Source organism: Drosophila navojoa, chromosome 5 (assembly GCF_054131105.1).
Source record: "Drosophila navojoa isolate 15081-1374.11 chromosome 5, UAZ_NAV_1.0, whole genome shotgun sequence".
Classification (NCBI taxonomy): domain Eukaryota; kingdom Metazoa; phylum Arthropoda; class Insecta; order Diptera; family Drosophilidae; genus Drosophila; species Drosophila navojoa.
The window spans coordinates 6,282,746-6,310,102 of NC_142893.1; the positions used below are offsets into that span (position 1 = coordinate 6,282,746).

Below are 27,357 nucleotides of genomic sequence, written 5' to 3' on the forward strand. Positions count from 1 at the left end.
TTCGTTTGTGCCATTTTATCGGCTATAAAGAGCGAAATGTAGCATATGCTACAGTTTATGAATTTGAAAGCAAGTAGATCGTCGGTTATAGATGAGTTCAAGCTATAAACTCGACTTCTAGGTAGTCCATTTCGGCTGGATGTGACGCATGAATTATAGACAAAGTTAGATAATATTGATAAAATGGAAATAATCAAGAAGTCCAGGTAAAACCTATAATATAAGCCAGCTGCTTCGGCTATCTCACTCTACATATATATAAATATAATCCACGTCAATATATCGACATACTTATCTGTCCTTCATTAAACATATATATATATAACTATATGAAGTTTATTTTATCATGAATTTTTATTGCATATAATCGATAAATGAACGAAGAAAATGTGAAATTAAATGAAATTAAAAACATAAATACTTATATTTTTGCTCTAGGTTCTGTGTATTTAATCTATTGTTTTCTCTAAAGTGTGAATATATATATGTAGATATATTTGTATATTTCTGTATAGGTTATATGTTTCAAGTATTTGTTTTTAAATTATATAAATATGTTTTGCTTTGCTTTCGAATGATTTTTTCATTCAATGATTATACAAAAATAGTAATAAAAAAAAAATATGTTGAATATAATATATAAAATATGCTTGCTTATAAGGAATACATATATGTGGGAATTTACCAAAAAAGAATATGTATACATAAAAAAAGTGTTAAACAGAATTGATTTTAAACAACAAAAAATATGATTAATACAAGAAAAAGAAAAAATAAAATAATAATTCGGAATCAAAACTTAAGACTAATACAAATTTCATTTTTTTTTGTTAAGTTTTTTCGTAGTTTTAGTATTTTTTTTTCGCATTTTTTTCAATATTTTTTTTGTTTGTGATTATATATGTTGTAGAATAATTTACGACAAGTTGAAGCTTGCTCTTAACGTGGCCAACGCAATGTCGCTACATAATAAAAATAAAGGGAAAATGTTTTGCATTGACAAAGAAATTTTTTTAAAAATATTTCAAAACGATTTCAAAAAGTTTTCATTTGAACACTTTCGGGGTCAATAGGTGAGGGTGAAGCACTACTAAACGGTTTATAGGGCAAAAAGCACTCTCTAAGAGTGTTGAAACTTTAGTTAAATTGTGATTTAATTTGTTGTCTGTTTTGGTTATTTTTTGTGGCTCGATTATATATTGTTTGTGTTGTAAATCGTTTTGATTTTTAAAATTGCTTTGCCAACGCTTTGATGTCCATTCCCCTACTCCTCGATGGTGTAAAGGAAATAGTAGTGTTCATTATCGTTGACAGCTGCTGGTGGTGCCTTCGGTGATTTCCTCGACAGCGGTTCGAAGCCCATAAACAGGAATGCCTCGATTAGACGTGCACATTCCGGTTGATCCTTGCGCATAACCAACACAATGCCGTCGACCTCCAACTTATCCTCGGCGAACTCTAGCAGAGATACGAATGTCTGCTTGGAGCCCCCTGGTGGCAAGTCAGTGGGAAAGGCGACATATAGAATGTTATTCGTCGGATTCAAAATCGACATCCAGTTGGTTGATATATCCTCGGCAACGTGCAATTTGATGGAGATTTGCACGGGTTGATCATGCTGCAAGATCTGACGCAAGACCTCCTGGGAATCATCCTCTGAACATATCGAATGTATGTCCTGCGACTCCGCGTCGGAACAAACCGAGGACGAAGACGGTGAGGATGCCCGGGAGCTGGCCTCAAACAAGCTGCCGCCAGCCGAGTCGACCGAAGACTTACGGCTGTAGCCTGTCGAATACATTTTAATTAATTAAATTCATTGTGAGGAGAATTCGACTATACTTACCCGTTAAGAGCGATGCCCTATCGTGATCTGTTCTGTGGTGGACAGGGACATCAGGACCACCACAGAGGCCCTACGCCGAGAGAGATGCGGTAGGACTCAGTCGACATGTTCGTGGCGCAAGACGAAGTCGAAATCGTACGGAGTTTGCCATCAGAACATCCAGCAACTCCGCTATCATTAAAATCTCTTCTAACAAAGTTACTACTAAACATTGGGTCGCTGTGAAAGAAATAAAAATAGAAGCAAAGAAACCAAAAAGAACACACAAGCATTCACAAGTTAGTATAAATTTAAAGCATTCTATCAAATGATCAATCGATTTTGTAGTTTAATCCCAGATCAAATTTACCAATTCATTTTTATAGGGAAAATTAGTGGCAAGGCACAAAACAGCTTTACGGCGCAATAGCCTGAGTAAAACTAACATACGAGAGTTTCGAAACATGAACTTTATCGGTAAAGTCACATCAAATTAAACACATTTTTTATGACGCAGACTTGTTCAGAATGTTTTTAAAGATAAGAGCGGGCGTTATCTGCGATACAAAATCTACGAGCGGCGATAACACAACATGCCACTCCGATAACTAAATTATCGCGCCATCATGCCGCAGTAATACAACCCTGCGCACGCAGACTTTTTCACCACAGCATGGCGGCTCTGGCAGCTGTAGCACACACATTCATTCACTCGTAAACGTTTGCGCAAAGAAAAAACACCGAAAATTTGCAGCATCTGCAAAATACGCGTAAAATTATTGAATTACAAACCTATTATTGAATAAATTCGCTTGAAAAATGTCGATCGGTGTACCAATCAAAGTTCTGCACGAGGCTGAGGGCCATATAATCACTTGCGAGACTATCACCGGCGAAGTCTACCGCGGCAAGCTCATCGAGGCAGAGGACAATATGAATTGCCAAATGACACAAATTACGGTTACATATCGAGATGGGCGCACGGCCAATCTGGAGAATGTGTACATACGCGGCTCGAAGATACGTTTTCTCATACTGCCCGACATGTTGAAGAATGCGCCGATGTTTAAAAAGCAAACCGGCAAAGGTCTTGGTGGCACAGCGGGCCGCGGCAAAGCAGCTATATTGCGAGCACAGGGTGAGTCAGGCATTTGCAATATACTTATTCGCCGTATCATGTGCTAATGTGCTCGTTTTTCTGTCGTTTAACAGCGCGCGGTAGAGGTGGCAGAGGATCGGGACCGCCAGGAGGAGGACGAGGTGGCGGCCCACCCGGTGCACCCGGTGGTGGCGGACGCGGCGCATGGCAAGGCGGCCCAACAGGCGGACGTGGACGTGGCGGCTTGTAAATGAAGGAAGCAAACGGGTGCACATTCTACTAATATAATTTAAGGGCATTTATTCTTAGCGGGCGGGACGCAAAAACAAAAATACACATGTTGAATATCTTATTATAAAGTGAAAGAGAACAAATAAGACGATAGAAACTTGAATTTCAAAACGTGAAACCCCTTGTTTTTATTTGGCCTAGATGAGTGGAAGAAGAACCCAACACCAATTAAAAGGACAAATGAACAAGAACATATAGATAATATATATATAATTTATACATATATATCGTCGCTTTTCGAATATTATACAAAGAGAGCAATTCCATGACAGTATTAAAATATGTATATAACTTGACTGTCGACGGATAGCTCTCTTCATTTCGCTATTCGCTGAACTGAGGGACAAAAGACATTGGCAGACAGAGAACAGTATAATATATCAGTTATTCGGGGTTAGTTTGGGCAACGTCGAATATCATACAAAGAGAGCAATTCCATGACAGTTTTACAATCTTTACTGGACTGTCGACGGACAGCTCTCTTTATTCACTTATTCGCATTTTCGCTACGATTTCAATGGTTAATCAACACAGACAACACATTTATATTAAATACAGCAGACTGCTCATAAGAGCATCAAGATATGCCCTAATTTGAATACACTCTTTAGTTACTGTTCATACAGAGTAGACTATTGGAATATACTCAACCCGCGAGCCGGGCTGACACTGGCACAAAATATATGCATATGTATGGATGAACATTTCTATGCATATATTATTGCAGCCAATTAAACAACAAACTGCGCACTTGGCAAAGCGTTGCGAACTGAGAGCTTTTTTCTATAGTTCTGTGAAGAGAAAGCAGGGCAGGAGAGCCGAACAGGGTGCCATCCGGCATATTAACTTAACAAGCACAATTGAACAGTGCCTCCCACCTGTTTGCCTCCCCTTCCCCATGACATACTGTGTAATCGATGGCACGTGCAGACATGCAAGTGCAATTAAATTGCTTTCAATTAAACAGGATACACTGAGATATATAAAAACCACCTACCCGATTTGATCCTCTGATATGGGAGAGTCTGACTGGTGTTGTTGCAGCTTTTGTTGCATGTCAACGAGTGCCATCACTAAGCTCTATTACAATTGTATATATATATATGTATGTGTGTAGAAATGTATTTATATTTATCACAGTTGCGTTCTATTTTTTGTTTCTTGGTTTGATCCCGTTATCACAGTTCTGTTTGTTTTTAAGCAAAGGTCTAGAAGTTTACATCGAAAATGCTTGTGAAAGGTATATGCCTCTCTCTCGCTCTCTGTTTGTTTTGTTTACAACGATAAAGAATTGTGCTTGTATTTGCGTTTTTGTTTAGCTGCTAGCTGTACCGCACCGTTAAACGTGTGTCCGCCAACTGAAAGCATCCCACTGACTGGGGCATCATTTATTTAAAAAAAAAAAATAAAAAGATTTAGTAGCTCCCCGACACAGAACACACAGACACACAACTGCATGTTAATGCCTAAGTGTGTATGTGTAAGTTTTTGTGTGCCATTGCTTAGGTTATATAGGCACAAATATACACAGTGGTACAGTTTAGCTATTGTAGAAACAAAACTAACTTTGGGCCTGTTTTTAGAAATCTTGTTCTGAAGGTTAAACATCTATTGCTCTACGTCTATTTCCTTTGTTGTGTTATCTCGTAAAATATGGCAAATGAACAAAAACAAACAGTAGAAATAAGAAAATACTAATTACATTTGCGTTATGGCTGCTTCGACGGTCTATGTCTAGGCAAACACACCAATGAAAATAGTTTCTGCAGCTTTTTTCTTTTCTTTTATTAGAATTTTGTTTACCAGACAAATTAAGTGGACCGAAATATGCGATCCTCAAATAAGAGTACATATATACATATGTATATATAAATACATGGGTTTGGTCGTGCTCAAAACTCATGAATAACAATCGAGATCAACACGTGTTCTAATTTAGAGAAACAAAAAAAATAGAATAAAATTGCAAATCATCGAATTTTAAGAAGCTATAAATAGCCGAAGAAAAGAAAACAAAAAACGATAACGATAAACATGCAGCTAATCGATGTCTGGCTGCGTGACGCGCCGTCTACAAAGGCCGTCACCAACATATATGTACATTGATATACTTATTTACAGATATGTACACAAACATGTATGTATATGCATATGTATATTCATATATGTATATATGTATGCAGATAAGCAAGTGTGCAAACAAAAGCTTTTGCACATTATACGTAAATTCATGTTTCAAAAACACGCCCGACTATTTCTATGGAAATATTGCTTTTATAAATGTATATTTATGCAAGTGTGTGGATCAGCTCGCATTTTACACCACGTATTGATTTTTTTTTATATTTCACGCTAAGCATCATGATCACATCATCATTTAGAAACTAGGTAGCTTCACGTGACAAATTGAGAATAGGTTAGTTTATTTGTTAATACTTTTTGCTTTTGTTTTAGTACCGGTGAAACCAAAAACAAAGTTCTTTTAGCCAGTAATCTAGATAAAAGTTGAGGACAGATAATGAAATCTCTTGCTGTATAAACGAAATACATACATGTATGTACTTAAATGAGTTGCTTGAGTAAGCACGTCAAATGGATGCAAACTGCTGCATTAAGCTGTCCGTAAATATGAATAGACGTTAGGTAGAAAATTGTGACTTTAAGCAAATATGTGGCGCAATAAGCGATGGAAACGCACACAACTTGAGAGATTAAATACATGAGTATACAATTTTTTTTTATTTTCATTATTATTATAGCAATAAGAAAAGCAGCCAACGATAAGCAACTTGACAGTTTTATGATGTTTATCATGATGATAAGATAATAAAAACGTAAACGTGCAGTGGAAAAAAAATGCAGCCTCCATTAAATTTGTGACCTTATGAGTCAGTAGTTGCTGAAGTGGTTTTGTTTTTCTCTTATTTCTATTCTATTATTCTATGGAAAGCTCTTCTCTGCTTCATTAGTCAATTGACCCAATATTGAGCTGTGCTGGCAACGCTTGTTTCACACATACACATAAACATGCAAGCAAGCCAACGAAAACACGCTCTCTCTCACTCACACACATCTATGTACGAAGCTCACTTGCCACACAGCTGAGTTGCATGGTGAGTGGAAATTTCCATTGTTTGTAAATATGTACATGAATTGCCCCTTCACATTAATTTGTATGTGCGTGTATGTGCATATTTGTGTGCTGTGTTGTTTTGTTTGTGATGTAATGTATGCGCACAGTGGACCAAATACATTTTTTTAAGGTTTTAGACAAAGTTGCACTTTGCGGTTGAAGCTTCTAACCGGATGACAAACGCAGCAGTAAATATAAATGACGCAGCTAACAAACAAACCGGTCTTTCTGCTCCTATTAGAATTGCTTAGCTTCTTGCAACTACACGAAGTCATAAGGGTCGAGTTTTTTCAAATTATTATGTTTGTTTTAGCAACGAGATAAGCAAAGAACAAGAGCGAATAACGCTGATGATGTGAGCACTCGTCGGATATGGACATTATGATAAGGAACATATACATACACACAAAAATATTTACCGCATTATAACTGCACAAAGCCCCGTTTGTTTGCATGCAGACGCCTAGAAAGATCCAGACGCCGTCGCAACGAAGCAGTTGCATTGCCTGACAAGTGCAAGCAGTTTGATGTATAAATTACGGCACTTGTTAAAAAATTAACGATAATCGAGAAGTAAAAGCGAATGACATTTAAAGCGACTCTACAATGAAAACACATACTTCTCAATTACATACATACATATGCTGTAAGTATAATAAAGGTGACATTGTTAAAAAAAATTGCATTTGTGCTATGTGCAACGAGCGTTGCCAGATTTGTCTGGTCGAACATGTCAACAAAACAAATCGATGTCCCCTCCTCTGTTGTTATTTTGCACGCAATTTTTAGCAATCAAGCTTTAATTGATTCGCGCATGAACAGCTAATAAATATTTATCAGTGCTTCTCGCTCTCTCTATATATTATTCGTCTCCATTTCAGTTATGCCTTTGGGTGAGAGCCACATACATACGTATGTGAGGCGTACAAGATGGCTGCTACGAAAAGAGAAAGAAAACATAATAAAATACGCAAAAAATAAAGTAAAAAATCACATTTCAAAAATACCAACATAGATTATATTTTTTGAAATCAATTATTTACTTTACCAGCCGTTTTCTTCACTTATCTCATGTCTTTGTTTGGTTATGTGGACTCTCGCACGCACCCACACACAGATACATGCGCATATTAGTACACCTCTGGGTACTTTTGCCTGCGTGTATGTGTGTTTGCATACAGCTCGTATGTGCTAAAATATTACTGTTACACCACCACCATCACCATATTTATTTATTTATTTTTTAGCTATATACACTAAACTACAGCACTACATACAAAACTTTATATGCATTTATTGGCAACCAACAAACTACATAACTTATGCCACCAATTAGATTGGATCCGATTGGTTTCGGTATCCGTGCACTATTTTCTATTTTCTTTTCTTTTTATTATTCACTACAAAATCGATTTTTTTTCACTATATTTCTTTAAATGGCTTTACACCAAAACTTACAGTTTATTATTCATGTTTGATGGCATTTTTAAACTTAATGGTTGCAACTTAACGCACAAAGAAACAAAAATTTGTGATTTATTAGATTTGCTCTGGGTTAGAGAGTAGCGATCGTAAAATCTGCACTTGCGATCTTATTAGTTCGACTGCTGAATTATATATGAAAGGAACAATTTCCTTACCAATATATGAAACCTACCACTGAAGCGATGATTATCAGGGACGATAGCTAGTCACGAAAGCTACAATCGATGAAGTGACGTTTCCCCAACAATGAATATGTTATCGAATGTCACTGAAGCTTAAAAGATTAAAATTTTGTTTGATTAGTTTGTTTATTAAGTCAAAGTAGATTCTTACTTGTACATTTATTATGAATATTTTTCTCTTGCTTAGATAATAAGCATTACTAAGCAACTTATAATTTGCGCAGTGGGAACATATTTTTTTTTTCGTATCGATAGCAAGCTGTTCTCATAGTCGATAACGATTGTGAGCCTTACTGCAGCATTGGCCGTCAATTTTGTGCGTTTCGATCCGGGAAAAGCAAATTTAATCTGTGAAATAAGCCTAAATCCGTGTTCCTTTTAAATTAAAAATCATGAGCGCCTTTCCAGGAACGTTCGCGTTTGACGAATATGGTCGCCCTTTCATCATTTTGCGCGACCAGGAGCAGCAAAAGCGCATCACAGGCACAGATGCCATCAAGGTAACTAAAAACTATTGTAATTTCTAGGATAAAGCAAAGGATTTGGATTAATTGTTATTAATAATAAATATTTTGAAAGGATATTTTAATTTTGAATGCAAGCGAGTTGCTAATTTGTGCATAGAATGACGCATTCAATGCCGAATATTCCAGATGTTCTTTGCAACCGGCATTTGCCACATATAAAACTAAAACTTAATGCACAAAGAGCTAAACTATATTAGTTTGCTACAAAACTAAGTATTGCACTTAGTTTGTATTTTATAGCACTGACATAAGAAAAATTCAAGTATTTGCCGTTTAATTTGTGACGTCACTTATGCACTTTGAGGTTAGATGCGGTGCACAGATGTTGCCTATCAGCCGGCTGAGTCACGCGCATTAATTACCATGTAAATTCTAACATGTTCTTCTTGTCTTGCAGACGCACATTATGGCAGCAAGGCAGATTGCCTCGACGCTGAAGACATCGCTGGGTCCCAAAGGTCTGGACAAGATTATGGTCAGCTCCGATGGCGATGTTACTGTGACAAATGATGGTGCCACCATAATGAAGCTAATGGAGGTCGATCATGAGATTGCCAAGTTGATGGTGCAACTGTCGCAGTCGCAGGACGATGAAATTGGCGATGGCACCACTGGTGTGGTTGTCCTGGCTGGCGCTCTGCTGGAGCAAGCAGAGGGCTTGATCGATCGCGGCATTCATCCAATCCGTATTGCCGATGGCTTTGAGCTGGCCGCTCAATGTGCCATCAAGCAGCTGGATGCAATTGCTCAACCCTTCCCCGTGGATCCCAATAACAAAGAGCCACTCATTCAGATCGCAATGACCACGCTGGGCAGCAAGATTGTGAATAAATGCCATCGTCAGATGGCTGAAATGGCTGTCGATGCTGTGCTCAATGTGGCCGATATTGAGAAGAAAGATGTGAACTTTGAGCTCATCAAAATTGAGACTAAAGTGGGTGGACGCATGGAGGACTCTATGCTGGTCAAGGGCGTCATTGTAGACAAGACCCTGAGCCATTCGCAAATGCCCAAGGAGCTGAAAAATGTCAAGCTGGCCATTCTCACCTGCCCCTTCGAGCCACCGAAGCCAAAGACCAAGCATAAGTTGGACGTTACCTCTGCGGAGGATTACCGAGCACTGCGCGACTACGAGCAGGAGAAATTTAAGCAGATGGTCAAGCAGGTCAAGGATGCCGGCGCCACTTTGGCCATTTGCCAGTGGGGCTTCGATGATGAGGCCAATCACTTGCTGTTGCAGCAGGAATTGCCCGCCGTACGCTGGGTGGGTGGTCCAGAGATTGAGCTGATTGCTATTGCAACCGGCGGACGTATTGTGCCACGCTTCGAGGAGCTGACACCCGAGAAACTTGGCTCCGCTGGACTGGTGCGTGAGATGGGTAAGTCTTGAATTAAATTGCTCTCCATAGCTGGCTCTAATCTTTGCCTTTGATTGCAGCCTTTGGCACCTCCAAGGACAAGATGCTGGTCATTGAGGAGTGCAAGAACTCCAAGGCTGTCACAATTTTCTTGCGCGGAGGCAACGCCATGATCATTGCCGAGGCGAAGCGTTCCATACATGATGCCATTTGTGTGGTTCGTTCGCTCGTCAAGGACTCGCGTATTGTTTATGGTGGTGGCGCTGCTGAGATTAGCTGTTCCCTGGCCGTGGCCAAGGAAGCCGATCAGCTATCCACATTGGAGCAATATGCATTCCGTGCCTTTTCCGTTGCCCTGGAAAGTATACCTTTGGCTCTGGCCGAGAATAGTGGACTCCACCCGGTCGAGACACTCTCGGAGCTAAAGGCCAGCCAGGTGGCCGAGAACAGGCCCAGCTTGGGTGTCGACTGCATGCTGACTGGCGATTCGGATATGAAGAATCACAATGTGGTCGAATCGTTGCACTCGAAGAAGCAACAGATTCTGCTCTCCACACAGCTGGTCAAGATGATACTCAAGATCGATGACGTGCGCTCCAACAGCAGCGGCATGTAATGTGGAACAAGTCGTCTACACCCACACACACCCATTTAGTTCTCACACACACACACTCGCGCACACACCACTTCGCTATGCTCTGCTTCATAATACATATATGATTTATATATATATAAATATTTGTATAACTGTATTAATTGTTTACTGTTTATTAATCGAACACAATTCTTTGGAAAAGAAACAAAAATTCAACAACTAAAAATACAATTTACTAAAAAATATATTGAACTAAACCTTTTTGCCATTTATTGTCGCCAATTGTTGGCGATTCATCTTATCGAAGAAGAGCAAGCCGGCAGCGCGCTCCACCGTTTCGGGCGGCACCTGGAATACCTTCAGTGGCGTATCGTTGCTGATCACCTGGTTGGGCATCACATATGCCTCCATGTGCAGCTTCTTGTCGGCTGCCTCGGCCACAATTACCTTGTAGAAGTGGGTGGGCACGGCTACAGTGTTGGCTCCAATCACCTCGTACTTGACATACGACTTGCCATCGTCCTCCTTATGGGGCAGGTAGAGTGGTCCTGTGCACACATAGACATTGGGATGGCTTTGCGTCAGCTTCCGTACGTACATCTCTAGGGAGTTCCAGGAGTCGCGATTGAAGCCTTGACCCACTTGCGGCGCCATGTTGGAGAGGAGGAAGGTATCTTCGCAGTGCTTCTGATGCAGTCGATGATTGCCGGCGGCGGCCATGTGACCACGATCGTAGCCGGATCGACGGTAATCGGTGTTTTGGGCGCGGAAGTACGGATGTATGCTTTCGTCTGGTCGGAAGTCACATTTCGACCGATCGACTGCATCATTTTTGGCCACCGATGCGGCTGTCAGGTGCTCGAACACCCAGTGGGGCACGCGATTGCGCCTGTCGTAGGAGAGCACGTAGTCGGAGTGGGAGCGCACATTGTCCATGCCGGGAAACCCGTATTTCATAATCTCTGCTATACGTGATGGCCGGGCAGTTAGATTTACTTCGCTGGCAGGTATCAGTTCAGCAGCGGAAACAGTGGAAAACACTGGAAATCCAGGTAAGCGTGCGAGCGTCCGTTCACAATATTCATCAGCGTTGCTCTGGCGACGCTCTGTGTAAGTACCCAGATAAAAGGCCCCTAAGGCTGTGGCGCTTAGGGCTAGTAAGTTTTTCACTTTTGTGCTCGTCATTTTATATTCACTTTAATTTACAATATTTACAAAAAAGGCCCGTGCGCCTATTGCACAATTCTTACATTGCCAGCTGATTCAAAAGGCAGTATGACCGTAGCTCGAGATTTGAAAAATACGATAGCCAAAAGCAACAGGCATGAGTTATCGATTACATGGTGCGTAACTTGGATAAATCCAATAAACTTAAAATTCAAATATGAATGGAAGGGTGACTGCAGTTTGATAATTTAAATAAATTATCGACATATTTAACTGACATGAGAAATCGATAATCTAGTAATTTATGTATATATACATATTAATATAAAAACCCGCACAAACACGCACCTCAGTTAACTAAGTTATTTATTATATAAACTTAAATGCATAAGTACAAAGATTTATCGTCGGCACGAAAGTTAAAGAAATTAATAAGTTAATTGGTTTTTATTATTATTTGTTGTGATTACGACGGCAATTTGCAATCAATCTCAATGAAAAATCACAGCGACACATTTGCGAACGTGTGTGTTGCGGCAGACAAACGGTGAGAACATCATTTTCGTCATTGTTAGAACTAAGTGATGATGGGTGAGGGCGGGCGCAAGGGCGAGGGTGTGTCTTATGGGAACTACTTAATTAGGCCTGTAGCGTGCCAAACTCAGCACGTCTCCTTGTTGCAATCAACGAAATTACTAAATTCGGTGGCATTGGGCGGCCCCTCGCTATAAAGATAAGTGACGGGCCATAAACGGGCCGCTGCGAAATCGCTGAGACTCTGCAGACCGCCGGGCCGTGGCGGATGCTGTGTGTATTCACTGCTAGCCGAGGTTGCCTGCAGCTGGTGTGGCTTTGGCTTCTGCTTGGACAGGCTGGAATGTGTAGTGGGCTTGGTGCTGTTGCCAGCATCCGGATAATATCGATCGCTGCACTTGCGCCACTGATCCGGCTCATCGCCCACAAAGCACCTGTGAAGGGAAATGGCGGCAATAAGGATATCATGTTAGTCATTATAGAGTTTAGTTCCGCTCTTACCAGGCATAGTCGAAGCCGCGACTATAGCCACATGGATGATCCGTTTTGCAGCAATAGTCCCAGGCGCCAATCTCTGAGCCGTCCGTTTCACAGGAGTAGAAGCCCGTTATAAGATTCTTCTCGCATGGACTGCTCCTGCGGCAAGGTTTGCCAGTTACGGTATAATGACGCCAAGCGACATCGCCTTTCGATTTTCATATATCGTAAAGTTAGTTAAATAATATTCTCTATTGTTAAGCATTAACATTCAGTTAGTAATGTTCATATAGGGAGTTGATACTTGGATTCGTCTGGGTTATGGGTTATAGTGTTGCTACCCGGATTCGTCTGGGTTACGTTATAGGTTACAGGTTAGGGTAATACTACTGTACATGCTAGTCGACATTATACATATATACATAGACATACCTCCAATTACAAGCTAATTATATCTAAATATAAAATCTAGTTCTGGGGTTATAGACAATTTGGAATCGGTTCAAACTCTGATTATTTACACAATGATGGACGTGCAACAGGTTAGAATTGTCAGTTTACCCGGTTCCCGGAATATATCCATGCGTCGATCATTATTGACACGTGAGCCACCGATCGTGTTCACCTTGTCCCGGCAAGTCCAATCGAATGGATTCCAAGCGAACAGCCAATAATCACGCTCTTTGGTGTGCCTATAGTGCACATCGAGCTTGAGCTCCGTTTGATCTAGATCAGACATTTCGCAGTTGAAGGAGCTGGACTGCGAGCTATTAAAAAAAAAAATCAGTTAGAGTTATAGAGATTTTCGATCGAATTATCTTACCCATAGCTAAAGGCATAGCACTTGAAGGGCGTCGTGTCACGCAGGCGTATGCATTCCTTTTTACAGGCCATCTCCGAGGGCGCTGTGATCACCTTCTTAATAGCTGGAGGTAGTAGGCGTGCCGGCGAGCCATAGCCCAAGTAGCACACTGGAAAAATGGAGAAACTCGAATTAGCTCTGGAAACTGTTTCTATGTTACCTTGGTCCACCCACATTTCTTATGCTTCTCATCCACAATGGGCTGAATTTCACAGCCATGTCCGTAGCTCGCACGCTCAAAGATGTCGAAGGCTGCATCCAGTATCAGATGCCGTTCCTTGTCCATGTCGCGCACAGGCCAATCGCTCAGCTGGCAGTTGTCTATGACGCCCGCGTGGCGCTGCTGGCCGTAGCGGAAGGCGAAGGCTCGACACGTAAATTTACTGGAGCGTATGCACTCCATCTCGCATTCGCCCACGGTGCGCACCGTCAGCGAATCCCGCACAATGGACTTGAAGAAGCGCGTGGCATCGATGGCGCGGAAGAAACATTCTGTGGGGGAAGAGGAGAAGAAGGTATTAGTCTAAAAATCTAAGAGGAGAGCAAGGAAAAGAATTGGCCTGGGAAATACTATAGCTAGAAGAGGAGAAAAGGAATAAACAGCAGAAGGGAAAGGCATAGTAAGCCGAGGTAATAAACCGAAACATTTGATGGGAACAGTATAAGAGAGCATGTGGTATAAGAGAGCAAGAGAAAGCATTAGCCTAGGAAATACTATTCCTTGTCTAGCTGAAGGAAGAGGGGAAACGACTGAGGGCTTCTAAGATTTTCTCTAGACTAAATAAGATATGATTACGCTTCTTCATGAATGCTAAGTCTAACCGCTTCTCTGTCTCTCTTGACTTAATCAAGATAATATATTAGCCTCTCCATCTCCTGTTCTTCCATACTCACGTGCATTTCGTGGATCGGAGAGCGCTGTGCTGGGTCCATCGCTGCGTCTCGGACTGTGCGGCGGTGGCTGCCTGCACACATCCATATCATCGGCCATCGAGTATATGTCGTAGTCCCTATCCGGCTCTATGTCCACATAGTAGTCGAGCATATTGACAGGTCTGTCGCACAGCATGCAATTGTCGCGACCCGCCTGATTGTACCGATAGCTGAACGTGTGACAGACGAAGCTAGGCCGTTGATCCGAGCACAAGCGTTCGCATTCCGTCAGCGTGGGCACATTGAAGGCGTGCTTCACGGCTGTCTTGTGCAGGCGGAAGCCCTCGCTGGTCTTGGCAGAGCATTCTGAAAGAATGACAGGATTGTAGATCTATAGCGATCCCCTTCCCATTCACTTACCATCCGGGCCAGGTCGCCTAGTCCATTGTTTTCTGTAATCGTTGCGTATTCGGGGATAATCATGATCGTAGCTGGAGCCGGGGTAGCGTAGCACCGCATTCGATTCCCTGGGCGGCTCGCGATGCGTTGAGCCCAGATCGAAATAGTTGAAGTCGTGCTGATCCTTGCGACGCTGCGACTCGAAATAGGAGCTCTGCTTGTTGCCATAGCCACCGCCGTAGCTCTCCTCGGCCCCGATCAAATAGGGCACGAATTTATTGGGCTTTTTGTAGGACGAGCCCGGTGGACCGTCGCGATCTAGGTAGTTGTGAGCAGGTCCCGTGGCCGGTGGGCCGGGCCGACTGGGCTCGTGTGGACGATAGGGTGAAAAGTCATGGCCGGGACGATACGATGGTCGGTACTTGTCTATGCGATCCGGTTCGGGACGTGGCGGCCTGTAAGCCGAACTGTCGTAGCCCGAGCTGCTGGGCAGCGTTTCCCAGCGATCGGGTCTATAGCGTGATGGCGGCTCCGGTCGACCAAAATCATGACGATCTATATAATCGGGACGCGAATGATCGCCAAAGCTGCTGGGCGGCGTATGGCCATAGTAGCCCGAGCCGGAGCTAGAGCCATGCGAGGAGAACTCGTAGGACGAAGAGGAGCTGGAGGAATGTGAGCTGTGGTAGTCCGTGGAGAAGGGTCGATGCTCGTAGGAGCCGCTAGATGGAGCCGATGGACGATAATGGCCCACAGCGGTGCTATGCGATGGAGGAGGAGGCGGGGGAGGAGGACGATAATGATCACGATCACGATCGCGATCCCTATCTCTATCACCATAGCCGCCGCTGGGCTTGAAGTAAATCGGATTGCTGCTAATGGGCCCCTTGGAGCAATCCTGGCAGGCATTACGCCTACAGCTGCTGGGCGCATTGCGATCCCTCTCATAGTAATCGTAGTCCGGATGCCGCAACAGATTCGAGTCCCTGCGATTGGCGCTCGAATACAGATCCATTTGGGACAGGGGTATCTCGATCAGCTCGCAATCGCCCTGGCCATGCCCCGAGGGATCCAGGCGATAGTTGAAGCCCTCGCACATGAAACGCTTCTCGTGGCCGCACTCGCGCATGCAGTCCTCCACCCGTTCACAGGATATCGAACGGCGTATCCAATGGGGCGCTATGCGCTTGCCAGCCAGCACACGCCGGAAGCAGGCTGTAAAGATGAAGTAAAACAGATGCAGACAACAAGAAAAAGAGAAACAACAACAACAACAGCAACAGCAGCAAGTGAAGCAATCAGAGATCTTGGCGTCGCTGGCTGTAGCTAAAGTGGAAGTCAGTGAAGCGCGTCCAAGATCGGTTGCCTCTACATGATGTTGCTACATGTTCTGCTTTTGACATCCGCTCTTTTTGCCGCCGCTGTAAATTATATTCGAGTCATGTTGCTGTGAAGCGATCCGCCCCCGGTCGCCGCCCCAGCAAGGCCTTGCCGCCGCTTAGATTATCGCGCGGAGTGGAGAAGTTCTTATTTGCCAAATTGTGCAAATTACTTTAAATATGCTGCGCAGTGTTACTTCGGAATCTTTGTTGGCCATTGACCGAGTTGTACCTCGCCCAAGCGCAACCTACCTTTGGCATCCTCCACAATTATAATTGTGCTGCTTATGTCGCTAACCCCGACGCCGCTGCCGCTGCCGCTGCCACCGCTGCTGCTGCTGCCACTGCTGTGTCTTGTAGGACTCACGAATTTGGCTTGGCTGCCGCAGCTGGCGTAGAGCAACAGCGGCAACAGCAGCCATAAAAGCATTAGCGAACGCATTGAAACGCGCGCACCGAACCACTAAATCCACACACAATTTTTGTATTTTATATAATCGAGCTCGGTTTGGAATTCTATTTAAATGTTTCTTTTTTTTCTCTTTTTAAACAATTTTATTTTTTTATATGCTCACTGATTACGTAAGTCGCGTTTTATTTCGGTTTTTTGAATTTGAATATCAAGCGTAGCACACACACAGTCTGTCTCGCTCACACACTGTCTCCCTCTCTCTCTCTCTCTCTTTCACTCTGCTCTGCTTTGCAGGATTCTAATTGGATATTTGCAGCGAAAGCTCTCACTCACTCTCTCACTCTTTCTCTCCCACTCACTCTCCCTCTCACTCTCGCGCTCTCTCTCTCCTTCTCTGGCTCGCTCTCTTTCACTCTCACAGGATCTAGTCTGTAAACGCGTCGACGCGCTGCTCTGGCCTTTCTAGCCTCAACTGAGCCGCTGCTTTGGTCAAGCTTGCGGTTTTATACACGATATTAGAAAATTTTAACGCGCGCTCGAGCGTTTTTCCACCAAAAAGCTTTCAATTTTTTCCCAGAGCTTTATCTACTATTTTTTTTTTGTGTTTTGCTGCTCTTGATGCTGTTCTCTTCTCGATGATTTAGCCAACGGGGCGTCGTCTTTAGAGCCTTGAAATATACACGCTTTTAATGAGTGCTCTATGCGCTCTTTTTTATTTATTTATTTATTTTTTTTTTTGGCTAGTAGATGGCTTATCTTGGTTTTCAGATGAAAATACGAGGGCAGCTGTTAATAGTTGGTATCTGTAGCTCCAGCAGCTGCACTGGCAGCAGCCAAGCGTTAATTGACGTCAGTCAAGGATGCCAGCCGAACAGAGTGTGTATTAATTTCAATGAGCACTGTTTGGGGGCAAATACAATGGGGACTACGCAGAAATTAAACTAGTGATCTACTTGATTAGCGTAGGGCGAGATATGAGATCAGTTGGGTGCATAAAGTAGGGTTTTGCACAGCTATGAAGTGGGGCTTAAAGAATTGAAAATATTGGCGATATTTTCTGTAGACAGAAGAACTATATTTGCCAAGACAGATTAAATGTCATACATGTAGTTAAGGGGATGATCATTTCTGCATAATCAAAATCTTTTAAATTTCTGTATATAGGGAAAGCTTCGTTTTCATTGTATAGATTATATATTGTATAGATTATATATATATATATATATATATATATATATATATATATATATATATATATATATATATATATATATATATATTATTATAGATATTTTATAGAAAATCGTTTAGAATTTTCGTATATATTTTATATGAATCATTCAATATTTTCCATAGACTAAATGACTCATATGATATGAATCTGATTTATATGAGATTAGTTGGCTAGGAGTACATTTAATTTACATCTAATTAAAATTGTCTCACTCTTAAATGATTATTCTTTATATGTATTTTTAAACGAATATTTTTCACGCTCTGAGCTCTACAAAAGCAAAGTAATTTTTTGTGTTTTTGCAAATTCATTTAGTTTTAATTTATTTAACTAACGCTCAAGTATTGTTTGTTGTTTAATTTTTTTTTTTTTGCTCCAATATAAATACTTTTAACTGAGTTCTAGTCATAGTCTTTCCATTATGTATATTTATATCAAATTTCAAAGCTATTTATCTGCTTTCCACTTCAGCGAATATTCTTAGGCTTAGCGCTAAGTCAGTTAAAACAAAGCACACATACAAAATAAGTTTGTTGCTTAAGTCTTTTGTTTTCTAGACGGCAGAGGCTCTCTTCTAGCAAATCTATGAGTAATACTTTTAGAACTTTTGCAAAATGATCTATTTCTATAAGCTTGAAGTCAATTTTCTCATCTGTTCAACTGCTAAGTTTAAAGAAACTAAATTTCTTTTTCTATATCAAAATCGAGTTCGTTGCCTAAGTCTTTTGATTTCTTAATCCTGATTCAGCCTTATTGTGGTTCCTTTTATAAAATATCTTATTGAGTCACCTGCTATAAGCATTTTTCCATCTGCCGGCCGTTTTTTCCACCTACAAACCCGCACTCAAGTTCGTTGCCTAAGTCTTTTGCAACACGTTTGTCCAGCTTAACACTGAATAAGCCCATAACGCACTTGCAGCATGCATAATTCATATGCCACCTATCATGTACTCTGTCCGAGTCTTTGCTATATCATCGATCATAACATAGCTCGAGCGCCTAAACCTCCCCCCCTCCCCTCTCTCTCGCTCTACCATTCGAAGTACACAAAAAGCCAAACAATCTGAGCGCATTTCCGTTTCTTAATCAATGTCAAAGCTGTCATTTCAATGGGTTAGCTTCTGTTTTTTCTCTCTCTCTCTCTCTCTCTCTTTCTGTTTTTATTTCTTAGTGCATTCTAAGAGCAACAGCAACAGCATTTGCATACAATGCAGCCTGTCGGGGCGCTCGTTCAAGTGCACTTGCTCTTGCACAATTCCCAAAAGGCAAAGTACGGCAGCCGAAAAGAATCAGAGACTTGAGCTTCCGCTACCAAAAAACAGAAGAAGTAAAAGAAGAATAAGAGGCATATAATATAATCGTATTACTCGCACTCTTATCTTCAGCCAGCATCTGTCCCACGCCCAATAAATTCAGCTAACAAACTCGCACGCAGAGCCAACGATTTAATTACATTGTCGCATGGATCGTAACAAGCATTTGAGCATTTGAGCATTTGAACTTGGGCTTATGTCACCCCCTATTTCTGCTTTGGTTTTTCATAAAGTTCATGTGCTCGTCACACTCGAGATCATCGAAAGGAAGTCGCGTCTAAAATCCAAAATATAAATGACTCTTTGATGAGTGGGCAAAGCAATTTGTTGGTGCTTGTTTTTGTGGAATTGTCATAAATCTTGTGCACTTGACAACTTAACTAAATTTAAATAAACATATATTCTTAGCTAAAGCTGACATCATGGGGGTGTACTAAAAGAATGTGCTGCTCCCTAACTAAATCGAAATTAGTTGCGTCATAGAGCACTGGAAAATAACTAGGTACTACATTGTACTTTAAGAGATTTTCTAAAAAATAGAAAATTCAATAAAAAATAAAAAACAAAAAAAATAGATAATTCAAGCTGGAGCTATAATAGAATGAAAGCTGTATAAGCCTTAAGGATGTATTGCCTTATGGGAGAGATTTTGCCTTTATTAAATTGTGATGGCTCTCGCTATGCAACGATTCAGGGCTTCGATTGAGAAACTCAACAATATTTATTCTTGCTTTGAGAATTAAAGGGAAAAATGTTTAAAAAAAGATTACAACAATTTTAAATCTTTTTTCTATTTCTCTGAGTGCAAACACTTATTGAGATATCCATCAACAATTTTATATAATTAATTTAATTTCAACCCACAAGATTTTGGTGTGTAGCAAGAAAAATAAAAATAAAATTATTTATATAAAATTGTTGATTCATATTTATGAGAAAAATTTTAGCAAATTTTCAACGCAGTCTAAAGTTGTTAAATAATTGATAAGTATTAATTATTTAATAATTATAAATATTTTGTTAATCGACTAAAATGCATGAGACAAGCGTCTAATTGCATTTTAGAGCATAATTAGAGAGCACATTTTTAATAAAAATCATATATAATTTTAAGTAAAATGTTTAATTAGTTTTAGCTGGCAAGTCAAGCGTCTAAGCGCACTTTAGACTCGCATTTGATTCATATATTTATTATTTATGCTACGCAATCAGCTGGGTTGAGTTGTTAATGGAATTTGCTATGGCTTTTAGAGACTTTTTTTGTAGAGTTTCTGATTAATATACTCATTCTTCTAGTAGTTTCAGTTGATAGAGAATAGCTTAGATTTTTTTGCCTAAGATTTTTTAGCTTAGTATAACTTAACAGAAATCACATCCTTGTAAAATATGCTCAAAGAGTGAGAAAACCAACTAAACATAACTTATTAAATACTCAAACCTTAATTAAGGGATCTACATTAAGACTTCTCTACCAAGAAGAGTTCATATAAACGAAAAATATATCAAAATGAATCATCATGAATCATATTATATGCTATAAATAAATTATGAATGGTATTCAAAGCGCCTGCCCTGCTCTATTGAACTAGTTAACCCCTTTAGCTATGTTTTGTTTTACAGCTAATTTTAGCCGCTTAAGCTACAATAGAATGGAATAAAAGATATAATCTATTATTATATATATTTTTCAATATTTCAAAGTCTCCTCTAAACATGCTGCCCCCTTTATGCATGCCCATCGTTAGCTAACCCACTTGGTTGACAATTTTTCATAAACTTTTGCACTCGACTTTGTTTTTTTTTTTTGTTTGCATTCAGCATGCGAGCTAAATTCATTTGTTTTGTTGTCCGTGGCGCGCGAGCTTTCGATTATTTAGCTTTTGGTGTGGTGCACAACCCCACCGTTTTGACCCACTGTAGCCACTGTCCACCCACATCGACGATAGATTGACGCATTATGCTTAGTCTAATGGGTTTTTAGTTTTGTTATGCGAATAAAAGCCAATCCCGAATGTGGGTCAACTGTCGACTCCGCCTCCCGTTTCCTTCCGCCTCTCGTAATGAGTTTTAATTGTGCGCAATGTTAATTCTACTTAGATTTTAGTTGTTACAACTAAACTAAACGCAAAAAGAGAGCTAATAAAATGTTAAATAAAGCGAATCGCATCCAAAACCTCCTCTTTCCCACTGTCGGTTAGCTGGTCGCGAATCCAAATTAGTTGGGACTTGGTTAAGATGGTTTCACATAAGATTTCTGCACTTACCATTCATTTCGTCCATGGGATAACGATCACGATCCCTGTCACCAGGCAGGGGCATAGTTGGCTCTGAGTGAAGAGGTGAAAAGAAATTTAGTTGGGATTAGATGGGCTCGGAATTCCGGATCGGTAATTGATTAAGCGTTTGCTAAGACCTAGAACAGAGGGGACTCTACTTTATATTGCTCATGGCCTTACTTTTATTGTTATGCATGTAGTCCCCGGGATTGAAGTAGGTGGCTATAGTCTTATCATCATCGTAGTAACCATCTGGGCGCATTGCACTACCATTGCGCCGCACATAGTCATCCCTGGGCGGCTGAGCTGAAGGTCTATCGTAGGTGGGCGGGCGAGCTGAAGAGCCAGGAGCAGGTCCCATGCCATATCCTCCATCGTGTGCTACATGCGGTGGCGGATCAGGTCGGTTCGTGTAGTCCGGTCGAGGCTCCCGATGCCCATCATAGCTAGTCGTGGGTCTTGGCTCGCGATGCCCATCGTAGCCGCTTGTGGGCCTTGGATCACGATCATAGCTGGCTGTGGGTCGGGAGCCATATGAGGGCGGTGTGGAGCTATCGTAGGGGCGTGCGGGCGGACGTGCATAATCTGGTCTATCGCTGGCATAGTCCGGTCTAGGCGCATAGCTGGGCCGCTCCCCGGAGGCGGGCCGCAAGGTCGTGGGCGAGTAGCGTTCCGGCGTGCCATAGCTGTAGCCATTGCCGTAGCCCAGCCCGAAGATGGGACGTGGCGGCCCGTGGGGCGTGGGCCGTATGACATCATCCTCGTGCGGCCCATACGACGGCCGGTAGCGCTCATCCACCTCGGGCACATTGGCCGCATAGCCGCCTGGTATGTAGACCTCCTCGTTGGGCGCCGGATAGCTGTGCTCGTAGAGCGTCGGGTATTTGTAGAGCGGATAGATTTCATGCGAGAAATAGAGACGATCGCCGACGCCCGGCGGCGGTCCAGTGGGCGGCACTGGCGGCGGCTGGGCCGGCACATCCGGATGAGTGGTGTGCGGCGTGGGATCCACGACCAGCACTGGCGTATTGCCCACATCGATCGGGCGATTGGGTAAATTCACGGGCGTTACGCCCGTACTGATCGGACTCGAAGCACCGTCCAGCTGATTGTCGCTCAAATCGAAGCAATTCGTCTTGCGCGCATACAGATCAAAGTCGGGATCGAAGATGACGCCACCGGGCCGCCCGCTCCCGCCACCATACTGCTCCGATGACAATTGACATGTGCCGTTTCCGCGTCGATGAACACTGCACAACGCGAAGTTAAAATGAGTTAAAATTGTTGTTACTCATTGAGCAATCGGACAAAATTGGCAACACGCCGCTCACCCGAACGAGATCGCCTGACACTTCTCGCCCGCCTGCAAGCACTTCTCCTTGCACATCTTCAGCGAGTTGGTGTCTTCGGTGCGGAAGGTCTTCTCAAATGGCAGCATTGCCTCCAATGCGATGCGCTCGAAGCAATCTGAAAACAAAGCCAAATGGACTTTAGTTCAATTTTCAGGTCTCTCGCTAATTGGCCAATTGCAATTGACCAAAGAAAAATCAATACAAATACAAATACAAATACAAATAAAAGTTCAGCTTATGCAATGCAGAGCCACGCCCACACGTGCAGACGGCCAGACGCCCTATTGTCACTATGATGTCACCTGCATTATTTATTCAATTCTTTACGTTTATTTATTTTTGTTTTCAAGGCCATTTTATTGTGGTTTTGCTCCACTGTACGGTAGGTTAGTTTTATTGTCTCCCCACACTTGGACGCTTTTGTTCTTTATTCAAATCGTTTCAGAATTTTATTTGGCTTGCGTGCCGCGCGGACGCAGTTGACTGCCATTAGCCCCACAGGTGCTGGCACCACAGTTGACCCCCATAGCTGACTCCAGCTCCGTATAACTCCACTCTCCCGCCACAAACGACTCCCCATGAATTATTCAAAAAGGTCAAACTAGCGACAACAGCCAAGAGACAATCTGAAAGACCAGCAATATTTGTATTGCCCTCTGCCCGGCTAGCTCGTGTCGATGATTAATGATGGATTAGACCATGTGCTTTATGAGCTGTGCTCGTTGCGCCATTATGGCATGTGGGTGGCAGTTGGAGCTGTGATTTGCGCCTAAATGTAATAGTTGGCTATGGAAATAGATTTTTATTGTTTTTTTTTTTTTAGAGTGAGCAAAAGAGTGTAGCAATGCAATTAGGGGTAAGGGAGAGTGTAATGTTGAATAGTAAAGTATTAAGTAAGGCTACTTGATGTCGCATATATCGGAAATTGTTTGTAGCGTCGCTTGTCCCTGATAACTCATGTTGGTATGCTAAATTCACCCTTAACCTCCACTGAGTAGCACTTGATCTTTGAAAAGAATACAGATAGACTTTTAGTCATATCTTTTCGAATCAGGACTAGGAGCTCTAGACGCTAGGAACTGGCAACTTGGTCTAGAATTGTTCTAGTCAATATATTGACTTTACTCCATCTCGCTATTCCTGCTTAAGATCACTGTAATTCTATAATGCCTTTGGAACTGCTTTAAGCCATTGAGCTTCTAGAGCCGCTCTTAAATAGAATTCCATGAAGATCTTCAAGTCTGCTCAAGGTGTAAGTGTTCTCTGCAAAATCTTGGCTCTAAATAGCCCTAAGGAACAGCGTCAACCCTTGCATAAACTCTTAGCTACACTTACAGTTGTATGAGGTTGATAGATCATAAGGAAGACCCTGATTCGAGCTTACTAAAGAGAATACAGAGAATATTTTCAATAGTTTAATATAGCTATCTAGGCATATAGTAATCTTTTACTGTACTTATACTGAATGATGAAAAGTAAGTGGTATAAATTATAACTCTGTTTCTATTCTGTTCTATTAACCCGAAACCAAACTTTTATTTGTCATCTATTTCATCTCTCACGTTATTTACAAACTATAAATAGCTCTAGTAAAAAACTCAACCTATAATTATACATTATAACCAATACATAGACTACTCCAAGCATTACGAACTATTCTAGGTCTATAAGAACCAGTTGGCATATATCTAAGGTCTAACTGTTGCTTGCTCAAGAATATAAAAGTATTTCATTTTTATAGACGTTAATGGGTCCATAAAAACCGCAGCGAATACGTAATTAAAATGATATGTTAATTGTTTCATCCGCTTTGTTTACCCCCCCTACCCTTCTACAATGTATTGCCCCGGAACTTACCATTGCGCGCCGAGACCAGCTGATTGTCCACGGTGAGCGCAGCTGCCGCATCGGCGAGCAAGTGCAGCATCCAGAGGAGCAGCAGACGCCGCCGGAGCGCAATGTTCATCATTTCACTTGGTAACGGTACAAATAATTTCCCTTTTTTGTTTTTTTGCACAAGATTTTCCCACTGTTTTTTTGCTGTTGTGTTTTATCACTTGGTCACTTCCTTTGGCATTCTCGTGGAGAGTTTTGGGTTAAGTGGACTGCTTGGATCGACGGGAGCTTGGGAACTGAAAGACAGCGCCAAGCGCTAGCGTCGTAGAAACCTTCTGCTTCTGCTCTTTCTTCACTTGTGTTTGTTTTTTTTTTTTTTGTGCTTTGTATCTTTCTCTCCTTTCTTTTTGGATTATGTTCGCGTGCCAGTGGGCATCATTTCTTTAGAGCAGTTTTATGTAGTTGTAGTTGTTTCTTTATATATATATATTTTTTTTTTGTGGCTTTCGCGTTACGTTTCGCTACTTTTCACATTCTTTTCACCGTTAATTATATTGCCAAAATATGCAGATCGTTAGCCGAGCCGAGTCGAGCCGAGCTGAGATGAGATTGGATGAGATGAGATGAGAGATGTGGGAGATCTCATTTATTTATGCGTTCACTCAAAAGAAATTCAGTTCTTCTTCTTGTGTGTGTGTGTGTGAGGGAGAGAGTGTGGGAGACTGAGGGCGTGTCAGTCATTAACTGAACTTTAGTTGTCTTCCTTGATTGCGTCACTAGAACTCGCTTAGAGGCCTTTTGACCTTTTGCGACAAAAGTTTTTCGGCCACTTCGTAATTAAGCATATTTGAATGACAAAGTGCTCAGCAATGCGTAAATACAATTGCCATCATTGCCGTCGCACTTGGCCAAATGTAAATATCAAATACAAAACAATAACAAATATTTAAAAAATTAAAAATTTATTAAAACAAAAAGATATAATTAGCTAGAGTCAGCGACTAGCAGATGCCCTAAAGTATAAGCAGAGTTTGTTTTGGCAATTAATTATAGTTTTCTACATCAAATACTTATGGAAACGCTTCCGTACATGCGCGCACACTCTCTTACTATTGAGTATATGACCTCTAATAACTTCGGTTCCAGATGTACAATATTTATAAAATTTTCAGAGCAGTCAAGGCTTGAGCTACATGAATTTGCATTCATCTTTTGGAGGATAGGGGCGTGATATCCCAAGACTAAAATGTTCATTGTCTATATATTCTCCTATATATTCTACATTTGAAATCTTGTATATATCGCTTTAGCAGACTTCGAGTTATGAGAGATAAGGCGAAATTATTATTGAGAATGGAGTTAGGCATGGCCCAAAAATAATGGACTTCAACTGCTTGCACTATAAAGTATATTCACTCCAAGTTTCAGCACTCTCGCTCGTGTAGCTCGCGAGTTCCGATAGATGGGCAGAGTTACAAAAGTATATTACTAGCTCAGCTGCGCCCATTCAACTCATTCCTCCAAGGATTACATGTGCTTTGACTGCTCAGCCACGCCTACTCCTATCTGTTACGTACATATCCATGAAATACTTAAGCTCTCTACACCCCCATTTTCAGGGTATGCAAAACAGCTTAAAAGCCCGCTGATTAGTCAAAAACGTTTAATTGCTTGTCGCGAGCGAAAGAGACAGCCGAAGAGCGGGTCGGAGACAGGCAAAGACGCCGGCAATTAATTTATTATGACAGCTTGAGAAAAAAGATAAACTTCAAATTATGAATGATTTATTGAAAAAGCGACTCGGAATAATTATGAAAAAAAAAATATATTATGATTATTATTTTTTTTTTTTTGCATATAGGCAAACTTCTGAAATTCGTTTTTGTTTTATTCTTGCTGTTTTGCAAATGAAATTTCACTCGGGCGTTAAGTTTAGTGGGCAGATTCTCACTTTGGTCTTTCCGGCCGAATTATGCTGAGAAGTGTAACGGTAAAACTCTTGATTAGCTAGCTTCCGTTGCGCTTTGACATTTTTGGCAAAGCGGTTAATGACAAGCAATCGCTCTCTCGCTCTAGCACACACACGCACACGCACACACAGAGACCCACCCTTACAGCTGCAGTGCAATTTCAGTTTTGTTGCTTTCTTGTTTTGCAATTCTTTTTCTATTCTTTTTGTTGCCGTTATTGCTGTTGTTGTTGCTTTTCTTTGGCCGCTTTCGTTTCGCGTTTGGTTGCGCTGCGTTTCGAACTCGAACTCGCCGATCCGCACTCGCTAAACAATTGAAACTGAATAAAAAATTCTGATTTAGTTGTATTCGAAACTCATTGGATGAGCAGCAAAGCAGCGCAGTTGACGCTGACGTCAACAGCGGCAGCGCTGCCAGCAGCACACTCTTTTGTTGCTGTTGTTGCTATTACTGTTGTTGCTGTTGTTGTTGTTGTTAGTGGCATTTAGCTTCGCATTTAGCTTTGCCTGGCGGCAGCGAAGTTTGGCGCTTTAGAGTTCATCATTATGATCATTAGCTGCGCCCACTTGAGACGCGGCAGCGTGCGGCCCAGCTTGGGCTAGCTGGGGGCTGGGGTGTCGAACCTGGCTGGCGCTTGCCTTGGAGGCAACTTCATTATGGTCGATGTCTGCTTCTTCTGCTTTTTCTTCTCTTTACATCGCCGCCGTCGTCGTCTTCTTCTTCTTGCTGCTGCTGCTTTTGCCTGCCGCCATTTCCTCTAATCGCTTGGGAATGACTC

At 41.7% G+C, this 27,357-nt stretch overlaps 5 protein-coding genes across 7 annotated transcripts; 2 read left to right on the forward strand and 3 right to left on the reverse strand.

Moving 5' to 3' along the window:
- Nucleotides 1-1,168: 1,168 nt before the first annotated feature.
- Oda (Ornithine decarboxylase antizyme) lies at nt 1,169-7,980 on the reverse strand. Its single transcript, XM_089261578.1, is given in 4 exon segments — nt 1,169-1,788; nt 1,847-1,898; nt 1,900-2,065; nt 7,807-7,980. Coding segments are annotated over 4 exon segments (768 nt in total). The 5' UTR covers nt 7,833-7,980; the 3' UTR covers nt 1,169-1,264.
- On the forward strand, nt 2,485-4,857 carry SmD3 (small ribonucleoprotein particle protein SmD3). The gene is made up of 2 exons (XM_018105589.3): nt 2,485-2,963; nt 3,038-4,857. The coding sequence occupies exons 1-2, from the start codon at nt 2,645-2,647 to the stop codon at nt 3,172-3,174; spliced, it is 456 nt and encodes a 151-aa protein (XP_017961078.1). The 5' UTR covers nt 2,485-2,644; the 3' UTR covers nt 3,175-4,857.
- Nucleotides 7,981-8,282: 302 nt separating the features above from the next.
- Nucleotides 8,283-10,656, forward strand: CCT5 (chaperonin containing TCP1 subunit 5). The gene is made up of 3 exons (XM_018105580.3): nt 8,283-8,515; nt 8,940-9,921; nt 9,981-10,656. The coding sequence occupies exons 1-3, from the start codon at nt 8,408-8,410 to the stop codon at nt 10,514-10,516; spliced, it is 1,626 nt and encodes a 541-aa protein (XP_017961069.1). The 5' UTR covers nt 8,283-8,407; the 3' UTR covers nt 10,517-10,656.
- EndoG (endonuclease G, mitochondrial) lies at nt 10,653-11,788 on the reverse strand. The gene has a single exon (XM_018105586.3). It carries the CDS (start codon nt 11,678-11,680, stop codon nt 10,748-10,750), a length of 933 nt encoding a protein of 310 aa, XP_017961075.1. The 5' UTR covers nt 11,681-11,788; the 3' UTR covers nt 10,653-10,747.
- Nucleotides 11,789-12,011: 223 nt separating this feature from the next.
- On the reverse strand, nt 12,012-26,911 carry LOC108654351 (uncharacterized). 3 transcript variants are annotated; one of them, XM_089261561.1, is made up of 12 exons: nt 26,725-26,911; nt 24,631-25,207; nt 22,753-22,888; nt 21,602-22,671; nt 21,410-21,472; nt 14,829-16,022; nt 14,430-14,774; nt 13,710-14,027; nt 13,497-13,644; nt 13,235-13,440; nt 12,698-12,881; nt 12,012-12,630 (listed from the first exon to the last, which is right to left on the reverse strand). In XM_089261561.1, the coding sequence occupies exons 2-12, from the start codon at nt 24,740-24,742 to the stop codon at nt 12,324-12,326; spliced, it is 4,083 nt and encodes a 1,360-aa protein (XP_089117687.1). In that variant the 5' UTR covers nt 24,743-25,207; nt 26,725-26,911; the 3' UTR covers nt 12,012-12,323. The 3 variants fall into 3 exon arrangements, with proteins under 3 accessions (XP_089117687.1, XP_030246882.1, XP_089117686.1); XM_030391022.2 differs by having other exon boundaries at nt 26,719-26,911; XM_089261560.1 differs by having other exon boundaries at nt 26,715-26,911.
- Between the last annotated feature and the right edge of the window lie 446 nt (nt 26,912-27,357).

Bases quoted from the DNA above. Each gene is read 5' to 3' on its own strand.
- LOC108654351 (XM_089261561.1), bottom strand. From the start codon at position 24,742: ATGATGAACATTGCGCTCCGGCGGCGTCTGCTGCTCCTCTGGATGCTG. The intron at 13,441-13,496 runs GTAAGATAATTC...TTTTTTTAATAG, and splicing joins TGCTATGCCTTTAGCTATGG to CTCGCAGTCCAGCTCCTTCA. The intron at 12,631-12,697 runs GTAAGAGCGGAA...TTCCCTTCACAG, and splicing joins CGCGGCTTCGACTATGCCTG to GTGCTTTGTGGGCGATGAGC.
- EndoG (XM_018105586.3), bottom strand. From the start codon at position 11,680: ATGACGAGCACAAAAGTGAAAAACTTACTAGCCCTAAGCGCCACAGCC.
- SmD3 (XM_018105589.3), top strand. From the start codon at position 2,645: ATGTCGATCGGTGTACCAATCAAAGTTCTGCACGAGGCTGAGGGCCAT. The intron at 2,964-3,037 runs GTGAGTCAGGCA...GTCGTTTAACAG, and splicing joins AGCTATATTGCGAGCACAGG to CGCGCGGTAGAGGTGGCAGA.
- CCT5 (XM_018105580.3), top strand. From the start codon at position 8,408: ATGAGCGCCTTTCCAGGAACGTTCGCGTTTGACGAATATGGTCGCCCT. The intron at 8,516-8,939 runs GTAACTAAAAAC...CTTGTCTTGCAG, and splicing joins CAGGCACAGATGCCATCAAG to ACGCACATTATGGCAGCAAG. The intron at 9,922-9,980 runs GTAAGTCTTGAA...CTTTGATTGCAG, and splicing joins TGGACTGGTGCGTGAGATGG to CCTTTGGCACCTCCAAGGAC.